This window comes from Poecilia formosa, unplaced genomic scaffold, assembly GCF_000485575.1.
Source record: "Poecilia formosa unplaced genomic scaffold, Poecilia_formosa-5.1.2 Scaffold236, whole genome shotgun sequence".
Lineage (NCBI taxonomy): Eukaryota > Metazoa > Chordata > Actinopteri > Cyprinodontiformes > Poeciliidae > Poecilia > Poecilia formosa.
Window position 1 is genome coordinate 760,568 of NW_006800175.1, and position 24,888 is coordinate 785,455.

General features: G+C 38.3%; 1 protein-coding gene across 1 annotated transcript; it reads right to left on the minus strand.

Annotated features, from left to right (window-relative positions):
* Nucleotides 1-1,269: 1,269 nt before the first annotated feature.
* Nucleotides 1,270-13,510, minus strand: LOC103149813 (uncharacterized). Its single transcript, XM_016680191.1, has 4 exons — nt 13,331-13,510; nt 10,486-11,134; nt 9,162-9,318; nt 1,270-8,801 (listed from the first exon to the last, which is right to left on the minus strand). Exons 2-4 carry the CDS (start codon nt 11,119-11,121, stop codon nt 2,449-2,451), a joined length of 7,146 nt encoding a protein of 2,381 aa, XP_016535677.1. The 5' UTR covers nt 11,122-11,134; nt 13,331-13,510; the 3' UTR covers nt 1,270-2,448.
* Nucleotides 13,511-24,888: the final 11,378 nt, after the last annotated feature.

Genomic DNA, 24,888 nt, shown 5'->3' on the forward strand with positions numbered 1-24,888 from the left:
GTTATCAATAAATGTAATTGAAATATTATTTTAATTTAGAAATACAATAAAAACAACTAAATTCATATTATATAGATGCCTTGTACACAGAATAATACATTTCATTGCTCACTTCAGATTATTATGAATAATGCCAATATGATTTTTGTCTTTTGCTGGCAATTCTGGTCACATGAATACAAAAATAGTTAGAATTAGCTTTTTACAAATGACTTCATATATAAAATATTAGATCCTATTACATTTATAGAATCTTTGGATCCTATGGATGCAAGTTTTAAATGATTACATCTCTAGGACCCCCTGGATCTAAAGAGGGACATGCCGGTCCACAGCTACAGTTAGACTTCTTCAACAGACGAATAAAAAAGACTGATGTGAAGTCTTGCTAGAAAATGAAAGCAGGATTCATAAGCAGGTTTCAGTAAATGGCTGAATTAAAGAAGAGCAGCAGCTGTAGCCCATGTTGTGAATACATCTTCATCTTTATGCATTTATTTCAAATGAGGTTCAAGTTCGACTCTTGAATTTGGTTTCCCTCACAATCGTCTCAAAACTGCAATTACACATAATACTTTGTGCACCTTTTTCTGCCACAGCTTTTCCTTCCACTCAACTTTCCAGTTCATTGGTGTTTAGTTTAATGTATAATAAAATCCCAAATTCAGTAAAAAAAAAAACCAAACAAAATATGTCCCAGTTCCTTTCACACCTCTACCTGTTTTTCTTCCATGAAAGGGGAACCGTTTTAATTTTCAGGAAAAAAATCACATTTGACTTTTTTTTTAGCTCTGAAATACTTAAAACACTTAAATACATAACTGTAATTTTATTAAATGAATTATTAAAATAGATGCATTTTTCTATGACCTTCAAATCTATTGGGATCTATTCGAGTCGTGACTGTTTTAAATGGTGGGAACTTTCTTGCTTGAAGATGTAAACACTCCCCTCTTAGCACATTCCTCGACGCTCCTGTCACAACACGGGGCTGCTCAATGGCAACTTCTGAGGAGCAAAACAGTCTTAGAACAACACAAACGCTTCCTCAAACAGAGGGGGACAAAACCGAGTTCTCCGCTGACTCCTCCTCAGGAGTTGATACGAATCAGGAAGAGACAAACAGAGCCGAGCTTGTTTAGGTGTCTTTCACTCAACGACCACCAATGGCATTTCTTTGTTGTTTGGTGCACAAAGGTCATCTGAGTTGATAGAAATAGTCAGGATCTATGAGGCTGAGTTAGGCTGGCTGACAAAAAGGCGAGCAGGTACTTGCAAACACACTTTTATTCTTACACATCAGCTTAAAAAGACAAAAATATCACAGCTGCCTGATTGTAAAGCATAAATCACTTCATCCTAAACGTAACATTTTTGGTCCAGCTATTAAAAACAGATATTTACACGACAACCACAGCATTTACAAGTAATTTCTACAGTTCGGGTTCATTTTAAGAAAAGAAACCAGGTTTAACCTGAGCTGCAATTGAAGTCTTCACCAACTCCCTCAGTACTGCTTAGATTGACTTTGTTTCCAGACTTTTTGAGGGACTTAAATCTCGCTAAAGAGTTTTAAAGTGAGATTTCAGTGAGTCTGGCTGATTTTCTTTACAGGCAGATACAGGAAATGTGAACAAGCTCCTAAAACATATGGTGTGAAGGCTTTAAACTAGAGTTTTCCATCAGGAAGCCAGACAGTCACATTTTTGCAATTTCTCAATCTTTCCCTTATCAATATTTTTGCCTGTTTTCTGGAGATCTCTAGTTCCTGAGCAGGGTGTGTGCTTAAAAACTAAGAATAAAGGGTAAGAGAGCAATTTTTCATAAATAAAGGGAAATAAATTGGGGTTAGTCATGCCTTTGCAACAGCCTGAAAACAAATTGCCTATAGAAACACGTATTTTGCAAAGGGAGTTTATACCTACATAATTTGAACTTGTTTCAAATTCCTTTCTTCAGACTGACGTGAAGTATAAGGTAACTTTGTAGGCCTGAGAGCACCAACAGAGCCAATAGCTGTCAGTTGAGCAGGTGTTAGCCATAGTAATCAAACGTACCACAAAGTCTTAAAATATGTAACTCTGTCCATAATAAATCTACATGATATACGGCTGAAATGTTTGACTTGGAAGAGGCCTGGAAAATAAAATTCTGCTTGGGGCGCCTACACCCATAGATCTGTCACTGATTTTATGAAAATGTGTGAAAAATCCAATGAGAAGCCTGAAAAACTGAAACCTGTAAAATCTAAGTCATCATAGACTTTTCCACACAGCTTTAGAACGTAGTGAATTCACAACTATGGCATGATGTTTTACATGGAAGCTGAAATTAGTTGACATTCAAGGCCATGACGACATTAAAATGTAGGCACCAAAAGACATTACTCTGTAACCCTGTGCACTCTTTAGTATTAGCTAAAACTTGGGGTGAGAGGGTTTTTTACTCTCACAGTATGGGACAATGCTCCCCACAGAAAGAGTACAGCAAGTCCAAAACATCACGCTCTTGAATTCTTCTATTAACAACCTGACCTTTCCCAGGCTGCACCACCACAACCTCACCATCAGATGGCAGCTCCACCAGCGGGTGCACTTTATTATCTTTCATCTTAAAGTCTGCAACACCAATGCCGGGCAAGGTGCCGTTTCTCTCTGCCCATGTCTTGCTGTTCTCTGAAGCGTCCTTTGTCTCCTCATCACTGTCTTCAGCCTTGCTGCCCTTGCTTACAGTGCTCATTTCCTCCTGACACACCTCAGATTCGCTGGCATAAGGAAGAGAGAAGTAGGTGCACTTTCCAGGCTGGGATTTCGTCTCGTCTTCTAACTCTGGCTTTGCACTGAACAGCGAATATGGAGTCTTCTCTTCTGCGTCTTTATGTAATTCGTCCAGGTGAAATGTGTTTGTAAAGGTTTTGTTTATTCCAGCTGGGTCTGACACTGACTTCCTCATTGATGTGTTTTCTCTAAGGAGCCAACGTCCGTTATCTATAGGAACACTGTCTCCAGGCCCCACTTGTGCATTGAAAGCAATGCATTTCGTTGCTTCACTGAAGATGTCCAGTGCAGTGGAGGAATTGAAGTAGGACAATTCAGACATTGCTTTGGATCTAGCTGCATGGAATGGTGAAAATATGCTTGAAGTTTCCCTCTTTGTCTGATCCGGCTCTGAAAGGGGTCTTTCACTGGCTTCCTCGGGTTCAAGGTCTTTTTTGCCATAGAGCATTTCGATCGCCCTCCTCACGAAGCCTTTTGAGATGGATTTCTGTGCCGAGTCATCTTCAGGACCCGATAGGTCGCTGGAGGTCTGAGACTGATAACCTCCACTGTCCGAGGTCTCTCCTCTCAGCTCCGATACGTTGGGACTCAGGAAGCCTTTCTGCTGGATGTCTTTGCCACTCCTTGCTAAAAACATTTCCCTGATGGATCTGACTCTACTTCCCTCAGGCTCTGTGGTTATAACACCGCTCGAGTCGTAGCTGAAAGATAATGATGACTGAGGAGCCGATCGGGTGCAGAGAGCCAACTCGGACGTGGTTGGCTCAGACGGAAAATCTCCTGACTCTGGAGAGGATTTTCTTTGAGAGAAACGTCTGATTGTGGAACTTTTTGGTGCAAGTTGTGATTTCTGGGCTTCAGCCACCTGCTTTTCTAGAAGAGTCACTCGCTCTGCAACAGATTGGGTTGTGACTTCTTCAGACTGCTGTTTAGGATTTTCTACAACTGCCTCTTCATTTGACTCTTCCAGCTGTGCTCTCAGTGGAATTTCTTGATTTTGTGCATAGCTTTCCTTAAAATTTCCTACTTTACTTGCTTGTTCCTGCTCAGAACTACAGTCTTGTTCATAGTAACTTAAATTTTTTTCAACTAAGCTTCTCTTTTGCTTATCTTCATCATTTGGCTGCACTTCATCCACATGTTCCTCAAAGGTGCTGTCATCATTGCCACTGTCATCAACATTAAATCTAAAAATCTTTTCTAAACTTTCAGATATTATCAAACTGCTGTCCTCATTTTTGCTGAATACATCAGAATTTTCTAATAGATCAATCGAGCCTCCTTCAGGAGAAATGTGTCGTTCTGGCTCCTCGTTATACTGGGCCTCATCTTCTGAGCTAACCTGATCTTCCTCTGGCTCCTCTGTCAAAGCCTCCAACTCTCTGCCTTTTTTTATTTGTTCTGCAAACTTAGGAAGGGATTCCTCCTCCTCTTCCTCATTGCCAGACAAACTTTCTTCAAAAATAACCTGCAGTTTTTTACAATCAACTTCTGGCTGCTCTTCCTCTGAACATGTCTCTTCTACATCTGAGCTTCCTATACTGTCATCGGTACTTAAACTTAACCCTATACTGCACATTTGGCTTTGTAAGACCGTACTTTTAGTCTCGGTTGAATCTTCCTCTTGCAGTTTTTCACCACCTGTGTTTAATATTGCCTTATTCCCTTTTACATCAACTTCTACATAATAGTTTGAGCTTGGCTGCTTCTCCACAGGCAGATTACCAAGGTTAGAACTTGCACTGATCTCTTGTTTTATCCCTGGATGTGTAACTTCTGCTCTCTTTTCTGCACCTTGCTCACAATAATCTTGATTGGCACTTGGTATTTTCTGAGTTTCCTCATCTGGAGCTGATTTAGCATTCTGGGTTAAGTCTGTCTCTAAGTTTTTCTTACTTTGTGTTAGTTGACTACAATCCATGTACAGCTCTTGCTTCACAGGTTTTTTCTCACTGCAGACATCTCCACTAATTTTTGCCCTTTCTTGTGTTGATTTTTCACTTATATATGCCTGCTGGTGCTGCTCTTGCCTTTCCAGATTACCTTTGCTTGCTACATACTTACACGACTGTAAGTTTGGAGATGTGGTCCTGCAAATATTATTTTCTTGTGGGACATTTTTAGTATTAGAAACAGAATTTGACCAATCTTGGCACCCATTGTCCTCAGCTGCTTGACCTAATGGTTTGTATTTTGCTGCTTCGGAAAGCACAGCAGCTCTGTCCATTTCTGGTTGTTTTGGCTGGTTAATGTTAGTTATTGTTTGAACAGTAGACCTCACATTAGCATTTTGTTTGTCATCTTGAGCAACACATTCATCGTTTGAAATGTTTTGTGTGTCTTCATGATTGCTTTGGTCTGCCAACAGCCTTGGTGTGGCAGAAGGCATACTTCCTCCATGCCCACCATCAACTTCTGCACCTTCTGAAAGGGAAACCAACTCTTCCTTTAGCTTCTGAGGAATGTCTAAGTTTTCTATAATCTCATTAATAACATTTTCCCCGATGCCACAGTCTAGTTCAGGAATTACTATTGTCCCAAGTCCAGCTTCTGAAGTGTGAGGTGTTACGCTGCGTGTTTTGGATCTGTCGCCAAGTTCCTGGAAACCCCTCCAGCTTTGCAGAAGCTGCGTTGAAGCTGATTGTTGCAAATCCGATAGACTTGTTCTCAGTCTTTGGGAGTCTTCGATGTTAGCAATTTCCTTGAGAGAATCAATCATTTTTAATGCTTCTGCACAGCTGACGTTGTTTGCGTTTAGCTCTTTCATATTCAGGTTCGTCAAGCCTTCCTTCAAGGTCATAACAGCCAGAAAAGCAAGAAGAACTTTAGATGAGGAGCCAAACGTTGAGGCCACGTGAGAGGAAAAGTCAGGCAAGCTGTTGGACTTTTCCAAACAGGATGGACGTTTATTCTTGGTCATTTGTCTTATTGATTTTATTGAGTAGCAAATCTTCTCAAGGACTGGCTTCATGTTCGACTCTGGTATTACTTGATCTCCTGCTGAGACCTTAACGTCATCATTGTTATCAGCTTCCATCTGTGCTGTTTGGTGGCTTTCTATTTGGGATGATGTTTTATTTGGTTTCTTTTTGTTTGGTTCTGAAGGGCTGTCCACAGAGAGGTTTCTTGGAAGCGGCTTTTTGCTGAGTTTTTGCCTACCAGGTGGTGAGACCATATCCAGAGATTTAGACCACAGGGAAGTTCTCTGGAGTGCTTTTGTTTCATGGTGTTTTCTCCCTGTTAACGGACTAGAATTGGGTGCTTCATGTTTTTGTGGTCCTTTATTTGAAAGAACTTGTTTATCCAGGAGGCGTCTAGTCATCGGTGATAGTTTTGGAGAGGTATTTTGAAGTTCAGAGGACTTCTTGTTGTGGAACTTCCTCTCTGGAGATGGACTGCTTTTTAATTTTGCTGTTTTCATCAAACTCTTAGGCGATTGCGTCTCAAGTTTTGTTGTGTGAAATAGAATATTCCCCACAGCAGATGTTTCACTTGATACAACACTGGAAGAAGACATTCTTCCATCAGAGGTTAAGCTAAGTGGAGACACAGAAGTACAAAAGGATGGAGTGCCCACCTCTAAGATTGGTTGCTTAGTCTCCTCTGATGTGACTTCAACCTGTTGTGTTGTCCCTGTTGAACAGATTTCATTTCCAGTAGTGCTGATAGGAGTGGGTAATGCCTTGCTCCCTTCATTGCCATTGTTATGTGAAGCATATTTATCCACAGTGGCCTTTCTGAGAAACATTTGTTTTTCCAGAGAGCGATTACTGACCAAAGGAGCTCTTTTAATGGATGGTGTTCTAGATAATTCTGCTCCCTGTTGATTCTTGCTCTGAGAAGATGATTTTTCCAATGTGGTATCATCTGGTGATATGACCTCGTCAGAAGTAGGACTACTACTCAGTGAATAAATATGTGATCTCTGACTGCTCATAGGGCTGCTGGTTATAGATATTGCGTCATTTGTGAAATCATCTGCATTCAGTAGATCAGGTGGTGGTGGCGGTAGCTCCATGGAAAGTGTACCAGTAAGTGTGGCCATGTCTTCTTCTGTCTCAGTTCTCGGTGGAAGTGTTTCAGAGCAGATCCCGTTTAGGAGAGGCGTAGCCTGTGCATCTTTCTGGCTTAAACTGTTGTAGTTTTCTCTATTTGCATGTGCTGTATAGCTGTCAGAATTTTTTGGACTAACTCTGGTTTTCTCCTCTGCAGGCATTGATTTGTTTTCGAAAGACTGTACTCTTAGCTTGACTGAAGGGGAGATCACATTTTCTGGTGAAGAGAGTTCAAAGATTTTGCTTGTTTCTGATGTTTCCTCTGAAAATGTTCCTACCTTTTTCTGTGTTTGTAGAGCAACAAACCCTCCTACTGTTTGACTTTCTTTGTCTTGGTTTGATGATGGGTTTGAATGGGCCTTCTCAAGCCAATTCTCAACATACTCTTTAGCAATAGAACTGGATGGATAAAATGATTGCAATGGCACACCTTTATTAATATTCAAGTACTGATTTTTACTCAGTTCTCCTTGTGGATGACTTGTTTCAGTTTGTGTGTTAAACAACATTTGCTTGTTCTTTTCTTTTAAAGATAACTGAAAATTTACATTTTTTGCATTTGGCTTTGGTAAGTTGTTCCAGGTTGGTGTTGCTCTTCTTTTTATGTGTTTTGTTGTCTTTGTTTTAGCTCCATAAATTTTCTTGATGAAGAGAGCGCTTGAGAAAGGTTTCACTGTTTTATGTTTTTCAGCTGCTTTTGTTGAACTCTTCATCTGTCTCTTACCAGGCGTCATAACCAGCCTGACATGTTTCCCGACCAATTTAGGTTTTGAGAAAACCCTCAGATCTTTCCTAACCTCTTTTTCTCCAGGCTTGTTGTGACTCTTTGTAAATTGCTGGAGTGTTTCTGTTTTTGCTCCTTGGACTGCACCAGCTTTTAGAGAGGCCAGGTGCAAATCTGATGCTACAGACCTGCTGTCAGTTCTGTACGTGCTAACTGGCTCAAAGGCTGGTGAAGGTGAAGGTTCAAATTCATTACTGGAGCAAAGCTGCCTGGTTTCTGAGGTAGCTCCAGATGCAGACATACCATGAACACCAACATTTGCAAGAAAATTGTCATGATATGTCTGTTGTTCATATATGTGCAAGACTGCTTCAGTAACTTCCTCTCCGCTGGATTCAGTCTGCATAATTTCAGTGGATTTGAATGCAGAAATATCCCTACTGTTGACATCCACAGAGCCATGTCGTCTTGGTTTGGGAACTGGTTTTGTCCTGTTCTGATTCTCCATGTAGAACTGCTCTGTTGTTGTCCTGTTCTCCGTCTCTTCCCTGATAATATAAGAACCAATCTTTCCTTCTCCAATCTCATCCACAGTTACAGATTTAATGCTCTCCACAGAAGCTCGGAGTTTGCTTATTTTCTTGCACCCTGGGGTAGGGACTCTTCTTGATAATGGCAAAGACCCATTGTGTTCTTTATGATCATCCTCCTCCTGAAAAGTGTCACTGACAGCTCCATTTCCAAGTGACGGTGGATCATCGTCATTGTCCTCTCTGGTTCTGTCTTTGTAGATAATGTCTGTGGAAGTGGCAGAAGTTTGAGAATGATTTGAGCAAACCTCCTGCTCTGGATCTGGCAAACATGCCACATCAGCCTGATCTGCAACAACTGAGCGTGTCAGGGTGGTCGTCCACTGAACAGTTTCCTCTTCTTTAATCGTCAGTCGCACCTTCATCTCCACTGTCATGCTGCCGTCCTGATTCACCCGAAAGGACTTCTCGATGTTGTCGTCACTTGGCAGAACGCTGTCCTGCCCTTCTTCACCATTCCTGTTGCCGAGACAGGTTTCCTCCTCCGTCTCTGCCAGAGACTCCAGTATTCGATCTGAACCCGACTCGATGGAGTTAGTTGGTAGGTCGCAGGAGCTCTCGCCAACACTGTTGTGAATCTGATGGACGATGTACCTCTCAGACGACGTAGAGAAATTCCTAGACTTTGACGAAAATGAAGGTGTCATTTTTTTGGCTTTTCAGAGAGTCCAGAAGATCCGAAAAAGGGTTTTAAAAAGATGGAAAATTAAAGTAAAAATGCCAGAAGTTTCCAGAGAAGCATGAAGGGAGAAAAGAAAAGAAGAAGAGAAGTTAGACAGACTGAATGGCTGCTCCTCAAGAACATTAGCCAGCAAACCTGCGCATGTAGGTCATCCACAGCATTACATACAATATTATCACCTCAGCACTTTCTCAAGCTTTATCCCTTGAGGGATGGCAGATTACTGAAGCACTTATACGCCATGCTAATAAAAGGCTAACACATACTTCTTTAAAATACATCTACAATTGTTCTACATACATAAATAAATAAACCAACTTCTTTTGTACTTACAGACTGATGTCTTTTGTCTTTTATAAGCCCTTTGCTTGGTAGGTTGCCTTGTTGGACTTGGAGATTTATCTGCACCATACACTGCAGGCCTGAAAGGCTCCCTGCCTACAGCCACCACACTTCCAGAGCACAAAATCAAACCTGGAAGACCATCAATCTGAAGCAGACAGAAAATAAATATTTAATCACTTCTAAGTAGTCCATCTCTAATTATTCCATGTTTTAAATCTTTATCCTCCTGACTTCCAGTAGTTCATTTTTGTCCTCTGTTCATTTTTGTCCTCTGTAGAGGACATTTCTAAACTTGAATGTCTCGCACCCCTTGCATTCTACTGAATTAATTCCTTTTAGTATCTGGAGAGGACATTTAGGGCTTTTCAATGATACCACATGTGAAGGGGTGGGACTTTTGTACATACCTTTTTCTAATTCATAAAAATGGCTTTCAACAGTAATAACACATTTTATGGGAAGAGACAAAGTAAGTGGATAAATATTCTAATTACCTTACAAAGACTGTGGGATTTTTTTTTTTAAAAAAGGTGATTGGACAATATTTTTTTTCCTGGTAGTCAGGAGGATATTAAACATTTATTCATTCTTTTAACTTCATGTGATTTTTTGAGGTAGCATTTGGGAATTCCATCAAGACATGAATATAAATGAGAGCCAATATTTATCAGTTCTCCAGAATTCCCACATCTTTCAACATTTTTTCTTACACTTTGTCATGTTACAACCACAAACTTTAGTTTTATATAGGGAATTGATGTACTAAATGCACACAAAGTAGAGCAGATTTATGAAGTAGAATGAAAATGCATTTCCTAATTTCCTGATAAAAGTCTTCTGCAACTGCTAACATGTTTTCTTCCAGGATTGTCCTGTATTTAGCTCCATCCACCTTCCCAACAATTCTGACCAGATTCCCTGTCGCTGGTAGCTCATGGCTGCTCCTCCAGAAAAGCTCTTACTGCCCAACTTATCATTGCTGGGTTGCAGCAAGACATGACTATTCTTTCCATTTTGGGATGATGAACTGTGGTCAATTAAATGTAATCAACTAATTAGGAGGTTCTTGAAAGTGATTTGTTGCAAATCAATACAATGAAGTTTGTAGCATGACACAATGTGAAAAGGTTTAAGGGGTATTAATGCTTCTGCAAGGCGCTGGAGGTATTAGATGAGTTGGCAAAGAAGCTTTTCACTTTTTCACCTCATGTGACGGTCACTTTGTGCCAGGTTTAAGTTCACGTTTGTACTGTAAGGGTCAGTATTTGCACGAAAGGAATGACTGTGTGTGCTAGTGATGGAAAACTCTTACCCGTCGTCCATCTGGAGTGTGAAGTTTGATCACATGGAACTGCATCAGCTCTGAGATGTGTCCCAGGATAGACTCATAATTTGGTGTAGTCTTCTTGTGTAGCACCACAATATGCCAGATGGAGGGGTCTCCATTGCGGAAAACCACAAGTTTTTTGGGTGTACGAATTACCCCTGTGCTGTCTCTGTGAATGTTTTTCCTGCCTGGGAAAAACCTTGCTGTGCTGCGGTGAGAACTAACAGGTCTCACATGGTACCAAGGTGGTAGCCTCCTCCGGGCCAGGGCCAGGTCAACGGGCTTGACTTTCCTGGTGTCGGAACAGATGTACGATTTCCCATCCTCCAGCTCGTCTAGAGTATTGATGCCATGAATCCCTCGCGGAGTCGTGATGTTCCGGACTCCAAATGGCAGGGGAACCTTCTTGGAAAGACTGTCCAGGAGCGCATCGAATGTTTTAAAGGTCCTGTTGTTGATGACCACTCGAAGGCCGCTGAACTGAGGATCCCCACTTTTGTAGAAGCAGACCCGCTTTGACAGGGTGGTGTTGGTGATGCTCGGATGGTGCGACGTGTCAAAGGTCTGCCCGCTCCCTGATGTCTGGTCAGGGAGGGTCCTCCGAAGCCCAGTTTCATTCATCTTCTCTGGTTGACTGCAAATGAAGATTTAAGAAGACATTTAGAAAAGAACAGGATTTTATACCTCTGAGGTTTATTGCCTAATCCAAGTGCACTCCTATAAAAGTTTTACATGCCCTTTTCACCCCTACTTCCTGACCCACTGCCATAAACTCAGCAGTAGAGGTTGGTCAATGAAATAACTTTCCTTCTGCAAACAAACAACAGCTGACCCTTTTGTCTTAGATCTTTACATGGGTCACTGACATTTGTGCTTTTGTCTTAGTAACAATACAATTTATGTCTGATATGCACACATTGTCTACTTCACTAAGTCCACTGCATTACTTGTACCAGGTTGGACCTCTTTTACCTTCAGAACTTTCCTCATTATTTGTGACATGGATTCAACACAGAGGCAGTCACACACCTGGATTTTGTGTAAATTGGTTGGATTATCTTGAATCGATATCTGGAGATGGTTTAGGCAACAGTGAACTCTTCTGAAGTTGGGGAGGATTTAACCTTAGGGGACAATAAATGCTGGAAGTAACCAACCAGTTATGGGGTCATGAAGGGACACACATAGTCAACAACAACACTCAAATAGGTTGAGGTGTTAAATTGATACTCAGTTGGTACAAAGAAGCCAAAAATAAGAAAATAGCCTCCACAGAATTGAACCACCAACTGGCAGACTAAACCACTGAAACCAGACTGGATGGATGTGATCCTATATCATCTGAATGTTTCAGCTGAGATCAAGGCTTATTGGATCAGGCAACGTTTTTATAATCTGTTATTTTTCAGTTTTGGCAAGCTTCAATGAATTGTAGTCTTTGTTTCCTACTCTAACTGACAGGTTGCCATTTGAGGTGGTCTTCTTAGTACTTAGGCAACTGTTGCCTTTCTGTCATTTTGTACCACTCAGGTCCATTTTCATCTGGCCTCTGACATCAGCAAGGTGTTTCGTCCACACAGTTGGTGCTAGCTGGATGCTTTCTTTGTTCCCTCACCATTCTCTGTAAACCTGAGAGATATTTGTGAGTGAAAATCCCAGAAGATCAGCAGATTCTGAAATAATCAGACAAGCCTGTGTGGAAATAACAACTATGCCACGTTCAAAGGCGCTAACATTTCTTTGCTTCACTGTCCTAATCCTCGGTTTGCGAATTTCCTTCAATGCAAGAATATGGCTAATTTAATTGAGTTGTATTTGTGTAAACTAGCAATTGAACAAATAAAAACTTGAAACCACAAAAGGAAAAGCTGCGGACCTATTCAAATTTACAGTGAATTTGATAAGAGAATTTAAATATATATATTTTTACCTAATAAAAGCAAGATATTTTTTTTTCTGTCCTGTTGTCTTTGGTTTATTTTAAGAAATTAAATTAAGGAATGTGGTAAAATGAACAGGAGTCCTCATCGAGTCTTGCATTTCATGTTCCAAGATGCTTTAAACTTTTTAAATTATTGATCTCACTATAGACAAGTTTAAGCGAATAGCTGTTTTCTAACATATCCTGACTTGTGACTCACCAGCACACATTATTTCTCATTTGAGAGGCCTGTTTTTTGGTCTTTCCTTCTTCCAAGTGTGGCTAAATAAGTGCCTAAGTGCCATGTCAGAAGGTCACTGATGTGGCAGCTGCTCTTCAGTCAAAAACCTTTGTTTCTTATTCCTCTGCTGAAGAAATTCAATGACACATATCATTTTTCTGTTTTAAGGATTTGTAAACATGTTTATGAGGGGCTTGACTAAGGTTATGTTTGAGGCAACATAAACAGTTCTTGTAAACACCTGATTAACCTGTTGCCAAGCATCTGTTGTTTACTTTGTCAGGCTGTGGTCATCAGCTAACATGACCTACCTTCTGCTAAACTAGCCAGACAAACACATCGATGCACGCATATGCGTCTAAAGAGCTAAAGAACCTTTTGCTACCCTTTTCATAAACATTTTTTTATTCAATTATTTCATTATGAATTTTAAATGATTTTGTCATTTTTTTAAAACATATATTTTTTGTACAAAACCACACGATTAGAGTAAAATTAGCAGTAGAACTTTTCATCTATCTTTTCTAAATGTATTTTCAAGCACTTACAGTAAAACCTATGCTTATCTGGCACCTGCAACACTCAAAGTGCAAAGCAGTAAATACGTCAAACAACACTGGACTTGCAAACAAATGGAAACAAAAAATAAACAAATAAAAACAACTCACCTTTACTGACATAAGAGTGCCAGATATTTTTAAAAGATCCATGGATTCTCATTGCGTGCTGCACTGCACGACTGTTGCTGAGCTAACTGACAATAGGAGTTTATTCCAGGAGACACCATCATTGGCAATTTGCTTAATCTTTGCTCAGAGGTAATCTTCACTGCAGGTGCAAAGCTTGGAAATCCTCTTTGGGAAGGTGTGTCACACCTGATGGAGCTATCATAGCAGGCCCAAGAACTGGTCCCCCCCCAAAAAAAAACACTGAGATAAATTACATGTTTTATTTTTAAATCGATTTTGTTTAGGAAGAACATTAGTAGTGGTGAGAAAAAAACTTTCCAAAATCATCACCAAAGGCTGAAATCGTTTGAACATAATTTTTTTGTGTGTTTTCTGTAGATATCTTCTAAACAGCTCTGCTGTTTTAAATCGAGAAATAAAATAATTTGAGCAAGGTTTTCTGAGTGACAGATGGTAAGTTAGTGTCCACTTGTAAAATACGAGCAGGTCTCTAATCTCATTAAGGACCTCTTTCCAGAATAGGGATTAAAGTGTTTTCGATTCTCAGGACCCTTACAGGGGAGCGCTTGTTTTCAACATGAACATGTAAGATGCTAAATTAAATTTATGGCTTTAATGAAATCCAAAAAGTACTATAATTTTTATTTACATTTGTTGTCCTTTTTTATAATTATGACTTGCAGTTTATGGAAGCCCATGATTATTTTCCTCATATTATCAGACCAATAAAAACACTGCAGTTTTTGATGTGTCTTGAGCAACATTTTCATCCACATCTTTTCCTTCCACTAAACTTTCCATTAAGATACTTGTGTACAACTCTCGATAAATAACCAGCTTCTTCCATAATTGCATTATGTGTTCTTCCATCCATGTAAAATGTGTTAATTATTGTCTTCTTGAAGAAAATCAACAGAAAAATAAGATTTGCAACAGATTTTATTATGGGATAGCCATTCTATGGCTATCGCTAAGTTTGCTTATACGTCTGGCCGGCCCTAACTAAAGCTTTTTTTCAACACAGTGGATATGAGATGGGGACACTGTACAGACAGCTAAGATGAACGCTCTCTTAATAGCAAATACAGGCTTTTGTTGTCCCCACAAAAATACTCTTGCAGCGACACTGTGCTGCTTTTGGAAATACAGTTCAGTTTAAAGGGGTAGTAGACACTAATAGATTAGACTGAACTGTATTACGAAGGAGGGTATTAGCTGGTCATGCATATCCTTCACCGTGAACTATCAGGGGTTGCATAACAGCAACCAAACCTGGACTGAACCAAATCTATTTCTGTAGTAAAACAGATTAGCGTACGAAGGGAGATGACTTCATTCCACAGTAAACCTGTGGCCGAACTAAACGAATCAAAAGCTTTTAGAGAAGTCATCAGATTTCAACATCGCGTAAAAGGATAAAGCGATCCCTCTCTGTTGCAGTGTTTAGCTTAAACCCCTTAAAAATATCTCAGGTGTATATGAAACGAATAATATGTGCCGTAGGAAAGAATTCCTGCTGAGCCCGACCAAACTGACGTCCAGGAATGCCACCGGACGCTCCCATGATCCCAGTCAACTAAAAAAAAAAACCCAACAGGCACAAAAATGTGAAAAATCCTGCAAAGGAAGCTGAAGGGGGAACAATGGAGGAAGCTGTCAGTGTAAACAGGTAGGCCCCAAGCCTGCCCGTCATTCCACCTCTCCACAGCAGAGATAAGGATGCTGAAAGCGCGAGGGGAACAACAGACTCTTGTCATGCAGTCGTGTTTCCTCTCGTGTTTTATTGCTGCATGTGTATTTCAGAGGGGACATCTGCCACATGTCATATATCTGTTATATGTTGGCATCAACCTACCAAGGTACTAGAAGGAAACACACCTTGGGACGTAATCTATACAATGTATTTCTTCTTATGTCAATATTTTAAATAAAAACAAATCTGCCAAACATACCTGACTTGAAATGAAAACCTGTCCACTCAGCATATCGCACCAGGTAATGTGTGAAATTAAGGAATGTCACGATAAAACAGCTGACAATGTTAAAAAGTTGTTCTCATCCATGTTTAAGAGTAAAATCACATGCCGCCAAGACAGAGATATCTGGCCCTGCGTTCCGCCTGTATTGCCACTTCAGCCCAGGCCTATTTTTACGCCCTCGCGACTATAGGGAAAGTAATTGGCGCCACGTTAGATTCAAACCTATGCTGTTAATGGGAAAAAATGTGTGATATGTTTTGGCTCTTGTTCTCTTTCTATATTTGTCCCAGTGTCCTCCGTGCAGCTGCTCCTCCAGATCTGTCTCCCAGTGTTCCCATCAAGCACCTCTCTTCAGCCTGCATATACTTCTTGAATTCGAGTGTCTGCCAGCCTCCATCAACTCCTGCTTAAAGCAGCAAAAATACTCTTGAAGGCGCATTTGAAATGCCGGCAGCGCGCTTTGATGTGCAACCACACTTCGACTCTGTTGTGTCATTTAATATCGAATATGTGCCTCATTTCTGGCCCTTGAGCAAATACCTTCCACTGCAGCTGTCATGATTCAACGATTTTGTGGCCAAACAGCTTTTACAGGAAGCAAACCTGACTAAAGTGGATTTACTTTAACTTTTTTTTTTTTTTTTGAAGAATAAACCACCCAAAAATATTTTTAATTTTGCGCCAACATGTTGATAAATTCCTCTTTTCCTCTGGGGTGTGTTTAAAAAAAAAATGCATCCTGGCCCAAGTTGAGTCGAAACTATGCCTACTATTCAAAATTCCTTACAAGTTAGATGATGTTGAATCTATTTTTCCGCCTCCTAATTTCCAGTGGAATTCCCAGATTTTGAATGAAACCATGCCAAACAGGACTCAGGAGGTCAACCCACTGACCGTACACTCCCCTCCAGTCCTTTTCGCACAGCCAGGAGAGGTCTCCACCCCATCCATTTTGAGCTGTCCACATCAGCTGCGCCAAGCTTTTAAGCTGCCTGGTGACATCCCAGTGTTTCCTGCATAGGACGGAGGGAGAGATAAGCACACTCCTCTGGGCGGTAAATCACTCCGCACTCCCGCTCCTGCTCTGATATCTCCATTATTCAATTAGACTGTGCTCAAATTCACCATAATTTCTGGTAATTATAATCAAAGACTTGGAAGTTATTTTTAGGGTGTCAATCATTTTCTTTGTTTCCGTTTTTTTTTTTTTTGGTCTCAATAGGACATGATTTTTAATATTTACGAATAACAAAGAAACTAAACTAAACCTAAAGTATTTTCTGCAGTATCTAGTGAGCTACATTAAAATCAAAACTGTATATATATATACTAAAAACTGTATATGTATATATATAATTATGTATGTTGAATAAGTAAGATTTGATGTATTGTTTTTATCTTTCATACAGTTTATCAACATATAAAAATGTCAAAATGATGTGTTAAGCAGTATCTGCGTTGCAGCACCTAGACAAATATTATTGCTATTTTTTTTCCTGATTTTGCCTAAATTATTTACATTTTTAATTTCAATAACATATTTCTTCTGAGTGAATTTAATGTTGTAGAACAGCCAAGCCAGAGTCTTGAGAATATAAAGATTAAAGTGATGGTAAGGAGGCTTTCTAAAGAACTGGAGCACATCACCAAAGATAATCCTCAAAATACCAGTAAAGAAAGAAGGAAGGAGCATTTCATCAGTTTAATGCCATGGAAGATTCTCAGTGGCATAAAAGAGCAGAAATTGTTTTGTTCAGATGAAAACAAAAAATATATATTAAACTTTATATATTCTTAAGTAATGCCACCTGCCTTATCTTTTGGGAAATGTGTGTATTGGCTTAACTGTGGCTGTATGCGACTTTAACTATTTTCACAATAATCATATAACTATCTTGCAAGTTTACTCATTTGTCTAAAACTCTCTATTTTTAATTAATGTATTTTATGTTCATAATGTGATGTCAAGATAGATGTCCTCAACTCCAGCACACCTGACTGAAATGATTGCATTAGCGTCGACTTCTTCTCCCATCCGGTGCAACAAAAGCCTGCTAATCACCCATTGATCGGAGCAGGTCTGGTCCAACGTTGCATGGAGCTTTAAGCAGAATCTTACACGGAGCTCCGTTAGAAATATCTATACTGAAACCATCAAATCAAATGTCATGATTATTCTCTTATTCTCATATATAAATATAAGCATTTTAGATGTAGAGGTCATGTAAAGATTCATGCTGATGGTTTGGTTTGGCCTTAATAATCCACTTTAATATATTTAAACAAAGATTCTCTGTCCTACTGTTCTGTGTGTTTTTGTTTTTCTGCTGCAACATAAATGGTTCAGATGTTTGAAGTTCTTCTCCCCAAATTCTGCAGAGGACATTTAATAAATCGTCGAGTTAAAATGCATCCAAGATTTCAGGAATTGTATACCTTCAGGCAAACAACCACTAACTCATTCATTTCTGTATATTTTTTAAAAAGCATTTTGACACCACATGCTAACAGCATATTAATGAAATTTTAAAGATTTTAATACGTGCAAATGTCAGTATATTTACTTCACAATTAAATATAATTTTTGTTATACCTTAATTTATTTACTATTTCAAAATGCATATTAAACATTTGTATTATTCTGAAGGACTTAGAGTAGACTCATGCATTTCATTGAACCCTTAATAATTATGCAGAGAAAAGACCTGGCAAGCACAGGGATGCTAAAGGTACAAGTAAAATTAGTTTTAAATTTATTCAGAGGACATGTTATTCCACTCTAGTGCAGAAAAGACAATTAAATACAGTTTAAGTTTGACTTTTCTGCAATTAATGAAAGAAGAAGTAAAGAGGATTTAATCTGATTATGAGCTTGTGAAGTGGAGTATGAAGCAATGACACAAAGCACACCAGTAACTCCACACCTGAAAACTAAAAAAAAAAAAAAAAACTAAATGGATAAAGGTTTTGGAGTGGCCTAACCAAAGTCATGTCTTCAATTTAACCTAGATGATGGTTGCTTGTGTTCAAAACCCACAAAAGTGCCTGAATTAAAACAATCATGTAAAGTAGAGTGAAACAAAGCTATCGGTTGTTACTTCTTATCTAAGGGCCGGGGTGATTTTAGATATGTGTTCCCCTTATTAAATGAAATCATATTTTGTATTTATTTTAGTTATGTTATTAATTTTTGAATAATCTGAAACATTTATTTATACCACATACTTCTTCATAGATCTGTAGGTCTAAAGGCAGGATTAAATCAAGTTAGTTTTATATAAAGAACTAAAACCGTGTTGGATAGTGAACACTGTCAAACACAAAAGATGAAACTGATGTTTTATTATCTTATTTGCATATATAAATAATAACCAAAAAAAAAAAAAGATTTTACTTGAAAGATAACCATATGAACTTCCAGCAGATTTTGACAGAAAAACTGAGCAGGCAGCCGAATACGTGGGCTGTCAGTGTCTCCTCAGTGTTCAGCGACTATCGGCAGCCGAGCCTCTCAACAGAAACATTGACATGCAGAGAATGTGGACTATTATTCTCCAGGGGACGGTGGCGGGCAGGGTCCTCCTCATCAAATAGCTCGGCACCCTCCCACCGTGAGCCCTGGAAGGCCGGTGGCCGAGGGCCAGCCCTCTGACGGGACAAGCTGACTACACGCGACCCAGATAGCAGCCCTGGGTGCGGAGTGATTTATCCGTCATCAGACAACCTTCCTCTGATTAAGGGTCAGTCACCGAGCGACAGAGCTGAGTGGAGAGGTCGAGACAGGCAGCCTCCGTGTGTGAGACGCTGGCATCCTGACCGGCCGACACTCACATGAAGAGTCCAGGCGAACGTCGACTTGAACATGCACACTTCTACCGATGGGCATGCACAGGAACAGCCCCGCAGTCCTTTTTTCAACCCACTTCTCTGTGGTTTATAGATGTTGGCTGACTTACGCACACTTAAATACACACATGCCAAAGCCAAGATAAAGACTTATTGAGCTGGCCTTGACTTTCCCTGAACCTGACAACAAAAGGATGTGGCAGATCTGAGTCGCCCACTGTTTGACTTGTCTCTGAGGGCTCTTAAAGATCAGAGGTCTTAATGTTCAGGGTTCAAAAACAGGTTACTGCGTCCATCCATTTTTCATGGAAATGCTGCCTATTGTGAGCATGAACGGGAATTCTGCCTGAGGTGACTCGAGCTTCCTGAGTTTCTCCAATCAATACAGTTTCTTTAGTCTTATTTTCTTGCTTTTCAAATTGTGTTATTTGCCTTGCATGATTATTTTGTAAGCTAAATATTTTAAAGAAAGAGCCTCAGAGATTATAAGACTGTAAAACGCATTCTGATTCATTTTTAAACTTATTGTAAAAAAATTATGTTCTTTCCATTTTCATCAAACTTACCATCGGCATTGATGCTTGTGCTTTTATGTGGTTGCCATGAATGTGTTGTTGTGAATTATTTTTTTTATTTTAATATTTGTGCTTTTATGCTTTGATGAAGCTTATATTCAAAATCTATCTTTACATGTTTTTTATGGTATGTTGTTTACAAAACCTAAAGAAATATTGTGCAGAGATTCACCATGGCTTTTCAGCAGCTCTTGTGATGCAGGCACATTAAAAATAACAACAACAAAAAAAGACCAACACATCCAAGTTTGTGGAGTTTCTTTTATCAATTTAGTGTCTTTAATCTTCTTTTGTCGTATCTTATGGTTTAAAAACATTATTTAATTCAATCTTAATTAAATAATTAATTTATAAGTTAATCGCCTTTCCTGCTGCATTTAATCGGTTGCAACCAAGTTGCTGTCCAGGCATTTTGCTGTTGCTCACATTTTTTCTCCATGTTGTTTAAACATTTGACCTAAGTGCCCAAATAAACTCTGTTAGCAAATCATACACCTTGAATTAGCAAAACATAAATAAAAAAATAAAATAAAATAAACATGGCTGTTGAGTTCTTCTGTGGTGATGCATAGGCAGAATTAATTCCTAACATTTTAAAATAACGGTAGGAGAAACCTGCAACCATTGCCAACTGACTTATATAAATAAACATTTGGAATAAGACTGTTTTAATTATACACACATGCATAAAATAAATGTTGCTTAATCTGTTGTTACAGTTAAAGATTTTGTTACAGCCCACAGAGAAATCCCAAAAATAAATGTGTTTTCATGTTCAATATGCAGACCCAAGGTTGTAGGAAGCCCAAAATATTATTTCATTTTACCAGAGTAAAATATATTCCTGTTAACTTTGAATATTTAGAGATAAAAATTAATTTCAGTTTTTAAAAAAGGATTTCTAATACAGAACTGCTATGATCTACGTAATTGAGGGGAAAAACTGCTGACTTGACAGTTGTCCAGCAGACACTGATTCCATTTACAATGAAAGTAAGACAGCAAAGGTCTAAACAAATTGTTCACAAAGAACAATGTCCAGGCACATTGACGGAAAGTTGAGTGAAAGAAAAAAGTGTGATAGAAAAAGCAACATTTCATTTCTTTCACTTCATCTTTAATAACAAACAATGTTATTAAAATTTGGTTTCATGTAATGTTTTGTCTTTTTCAATGAAACTGAATTTATGAAATCAAAGTTAAAATACATAGATGTTTAAAAGCTTTGTGTGTATTAAATTCACAAATGAGTTTCATTTGAAATAAAATTCGAGGACATATTATTGAAATGCACCAGTAAACTATATAATATTTTAATTCACCTTTTCAATGAAGGAAAGAGATCCACATTGCTAAAAAGCTGATCTTTAAAAAAAACTTTGCAGTGCGAAATTAATGGCCAGAAACCCCATAAAATCCACCAAACACAATAATTTTTGACTGGAAACTGTATTTTCTAAGTACATTTTCTAGTGGAAATGTTTGTCTTATTAATCCATTACTTCCTGATTACCAGAAATACAAAAATTACACATGGACCTATTTCTCTCCAAAATGGCAAAGACAAGGTATCACTGCATTTAAATACAGTTATTACATATTATGTTGTGAAATTGCTCAGGAAACACTTTGATCTGAATTGTTACATAAGTAGATTGAGAGAAACGACTCAAATGTTCAAACAGCTGTTAACAAAGACTACAGGTTCTTTTAAGTCGGTTGTACACATCTTTACCGGCGATGCCAATATGTGTGGAGAGTGGTGTGTTCTGTATGTTTAACATCTTCAATCATAAAGATTTCCAGAATGTTTCTGTTTCAGAGTGTAGCTCCGATTTTCATACAGCGAGACAGAAAACAGTCACTGCGGGAAGCTGAAAATGGTCACCAGCACTGATTGAAATCTGAACAATGCTCTATACAACAATCCCCTGGCTGTCCATAGTTTTATGGCCTACATCTGATTTCTGCAACACTATGGGAAACAAGACAAAACCAGGAAATGATGATGTCATGTTTAAAATTATTCAGCATCTGTATTTTCTCCAACTATCAGATTTTTCCTTGCCACCCAGAAGGCCTAAAGCTCTTCCAGGGAAACATGCTACCATTTCTACCATTAACATCTCCCAGTTCAATTTGAATAACATAAAAAACAGCACACTGTGTCATCAAGTGTTTGCAGTCAAATATTCCCTCTTGCTAAAATCACTCTTCCACCAAACATAAGACATAAAAACAACATTTGACAGTGCAGGATGGAGTGAAGAGACGCTTAAAATACCCTGCTGTGCGTCATGGTGGCAGGATTTATGTCAGGGATTACTAACTCACCTGTATCCGCGGTCCGCATGGGCTCACGTGCCTTTTACTCCTTCATGCTGAATGACTGCAAAGATCACACACAACAATATGAGGGCTGGGTTTTTATCCATTCTGAATTTGACAGAAGCACAGCGCAAAATGTACGACACTAAGACATGAACTATTTTGGAACATTTACCTGTTGTAAATGTTAATATATAATAATAAAGGATAATTGAGTTTTTTTTTTGCAGTATTAATATATTGGTGCTAAAAAAGATGATTTTTCAGAAAATTATGACATAATCTGTCAAAACTCAAAGTTAAAATAGAGTTTTTCAACATTTGCTGTTTAGGTCAATATGCCATCTATTCACACTTTTAATTGATTTATTCATAGCGTCAACAAAATCAAAGAAAAATAAATAGTTTTGCATAATGTTGTGAAATAATTATGCATTCATTTTAAAACTTCAGCCTGTTCATAAAATTCTTGTACATTTGCAGAAAGGGTAAGGATGTATGTCATCCTGTGCAAAGCTGACCCCTGGTGGCCGTATCTGTCATCACAACTAAAACGCTCCACTTATTTTTTTTTAAGCAACTTCCCATTATGATAAAAAGTTATAAGCAGTCAGTTTCCATTAAGATTTTTTTTTTTTTTTTAAACAATCCGACTTCTTTGGAGTAGTGCCAGTGTCTGATGAAGCAGACGGGTCTCAGGACAGAGCAGGAGGAGGAAATCGCTGTCTGTTTTTGGAGAACCAGAGGTGAGCGGTTTGTTATTTTAGTAAAAATGTGTTTGATATTTGTTTGAAGTCCATAATCCAGGGTCATGGGTGGAAATACTCTTCCTGTGTAAGAAGCCAAGAGCGTTTCTGAAACACCAAAGAGCTTCTTGACATTATTGTGCTGCAATTAAAAATAAAATAAAAGTAAAAAAAAATCATGTATCCACAAATAAGGGATCAAGCTTTTAAATTTTTTAAACAGCCTTATTGTGCGATGTACTAAATTTAACCATATGACACTAAATTACAAACAAGTACTTCTCAAATATTTCTCTAAGTGTCTTTAAAAATACAAATCAAAACTGGTCTTTTTGGTTTTCATCACTGGATAAACTTGAATGTAAGAATTTTGATTTAATAATCCAAATTTTCTTCTAATTATTTTTTGCATCCGATTTTGAAAGCTAGATATTACTGATTGTGTAAAATATTAGTGTTTCAATGAACATGGCTTCATATCTACTTTTTAAGCTTCAGACAATCAGACGTTTGGATGGTGTTGAAGTTTAGTCTCGATAATAAAAATGACTGAACCCCTTGAATAGCAGAGAAACACGTCGCATCAGCAAAAACAAACGTGTCAGCTGCTCAACAAACGCATGCACACAAAGACAAAGTCATTCATACAGAAATACAATGAGACAACAAAAGCTGTTGACCCAGGTCATGACACGCTGCCCTCTCCCTGCTTTATTTAGACCATATATTTATGTATTTTTATTTTTTAGGAAGTCCTACCGGTGATTCCCAAAATGGGGCGAGTGGCGTGAATTTCACAGAGCATGACTTCCTCTCGGATAGAGGATGTTCCCAGCCAATCTTTCATGGATGTAGCAAACAGGAGTCATCGGAACGAGGAAGTGGAGACAGGTGCTCTCTGGAAGACCGCGATTGACAGAAAGAGAAAAACAACAGACAATGGTGTACATTTATCTTTGGCTTAGCTGCAGCTGAGCTTTTTTTTTTTTTTATTTCCAAGATTTTTTGCAAATCAGCATATCTTTCCCCTAATAGCCTATTTTGGTATCCCAGACGCTTTCAATTCGGCAGTGTGCTGTTATTGTTCATTAATAATAACAGTGTCTGCTACCGTTGTTAGCACATACATGCTAACAGTATTTCATGTTAGCATGTAGATACAGTCAAGTTAGCCGTTTATTAACACAAAAATCATTTTAATAACTTTCCTAGTAATGTATTGGTTGAATAAATTGTTTTATATTTGTTGAGATTAATTACTATATGTAATGTTTAATATACATTTAGCCATTCATTAAATACATAGAATCAGATACTACTTTTGCCTTACATTTAGTAGCTTCAATTTTCCCAAAATATTTAACTTTATCTTCATTTAGCTATTTCACCAGCTTCACAAACTTTCAACTTTTATCATTCATACTTATCCACACAGTTGAACATTTGTTAGGTAAATTCACACTAGATTCTAGGTTGCTATAGCTAACTTTATCGTAGCAGTATTTCATCAATAGCTCGCTAGCTAGTCCGCAAACTTTTAATCATACATGTTTTAACACTATATTAGGTTAAGTTAGCACGATAATTGTATTACTTTTGTATATTTTTAGAACCTTTTCTTTTCTCTTAGACTATTTATACATACGTTTTATCTTATGGTCAAAAGTTAAAAGTTTATGTTTTAATTTTCTATTTTTACCTAAGCAAACTCTGACCTTTGTAAATTTGGTACTTTTAGATATTTTGAAATTCAGCCACAGTGCTGCTGTAAAATGTTAGCTATCATTTTGCTATTTTAGTTTCCTACTGTAAGGCACTTTTTAAGTTTTTTTTTTTTTTACTTTAAGGCACATTTAAGTTTTTAATTTCTGGATTTAACATTGGTTAACATCGTTTATCCTTAGTTTTTCAGTTTTCTGTAAGTACCTCATACTACCCTACAATTTTAGCTAGTAGTTTAACAAATTGACAAGCTAAATCAGCAATCTGTTCATTGTTTATTTCAACAGTCTATCAATTAGTCAGCTACAGGATTGAAGTCACTTTTTCCACATCATTTTAGT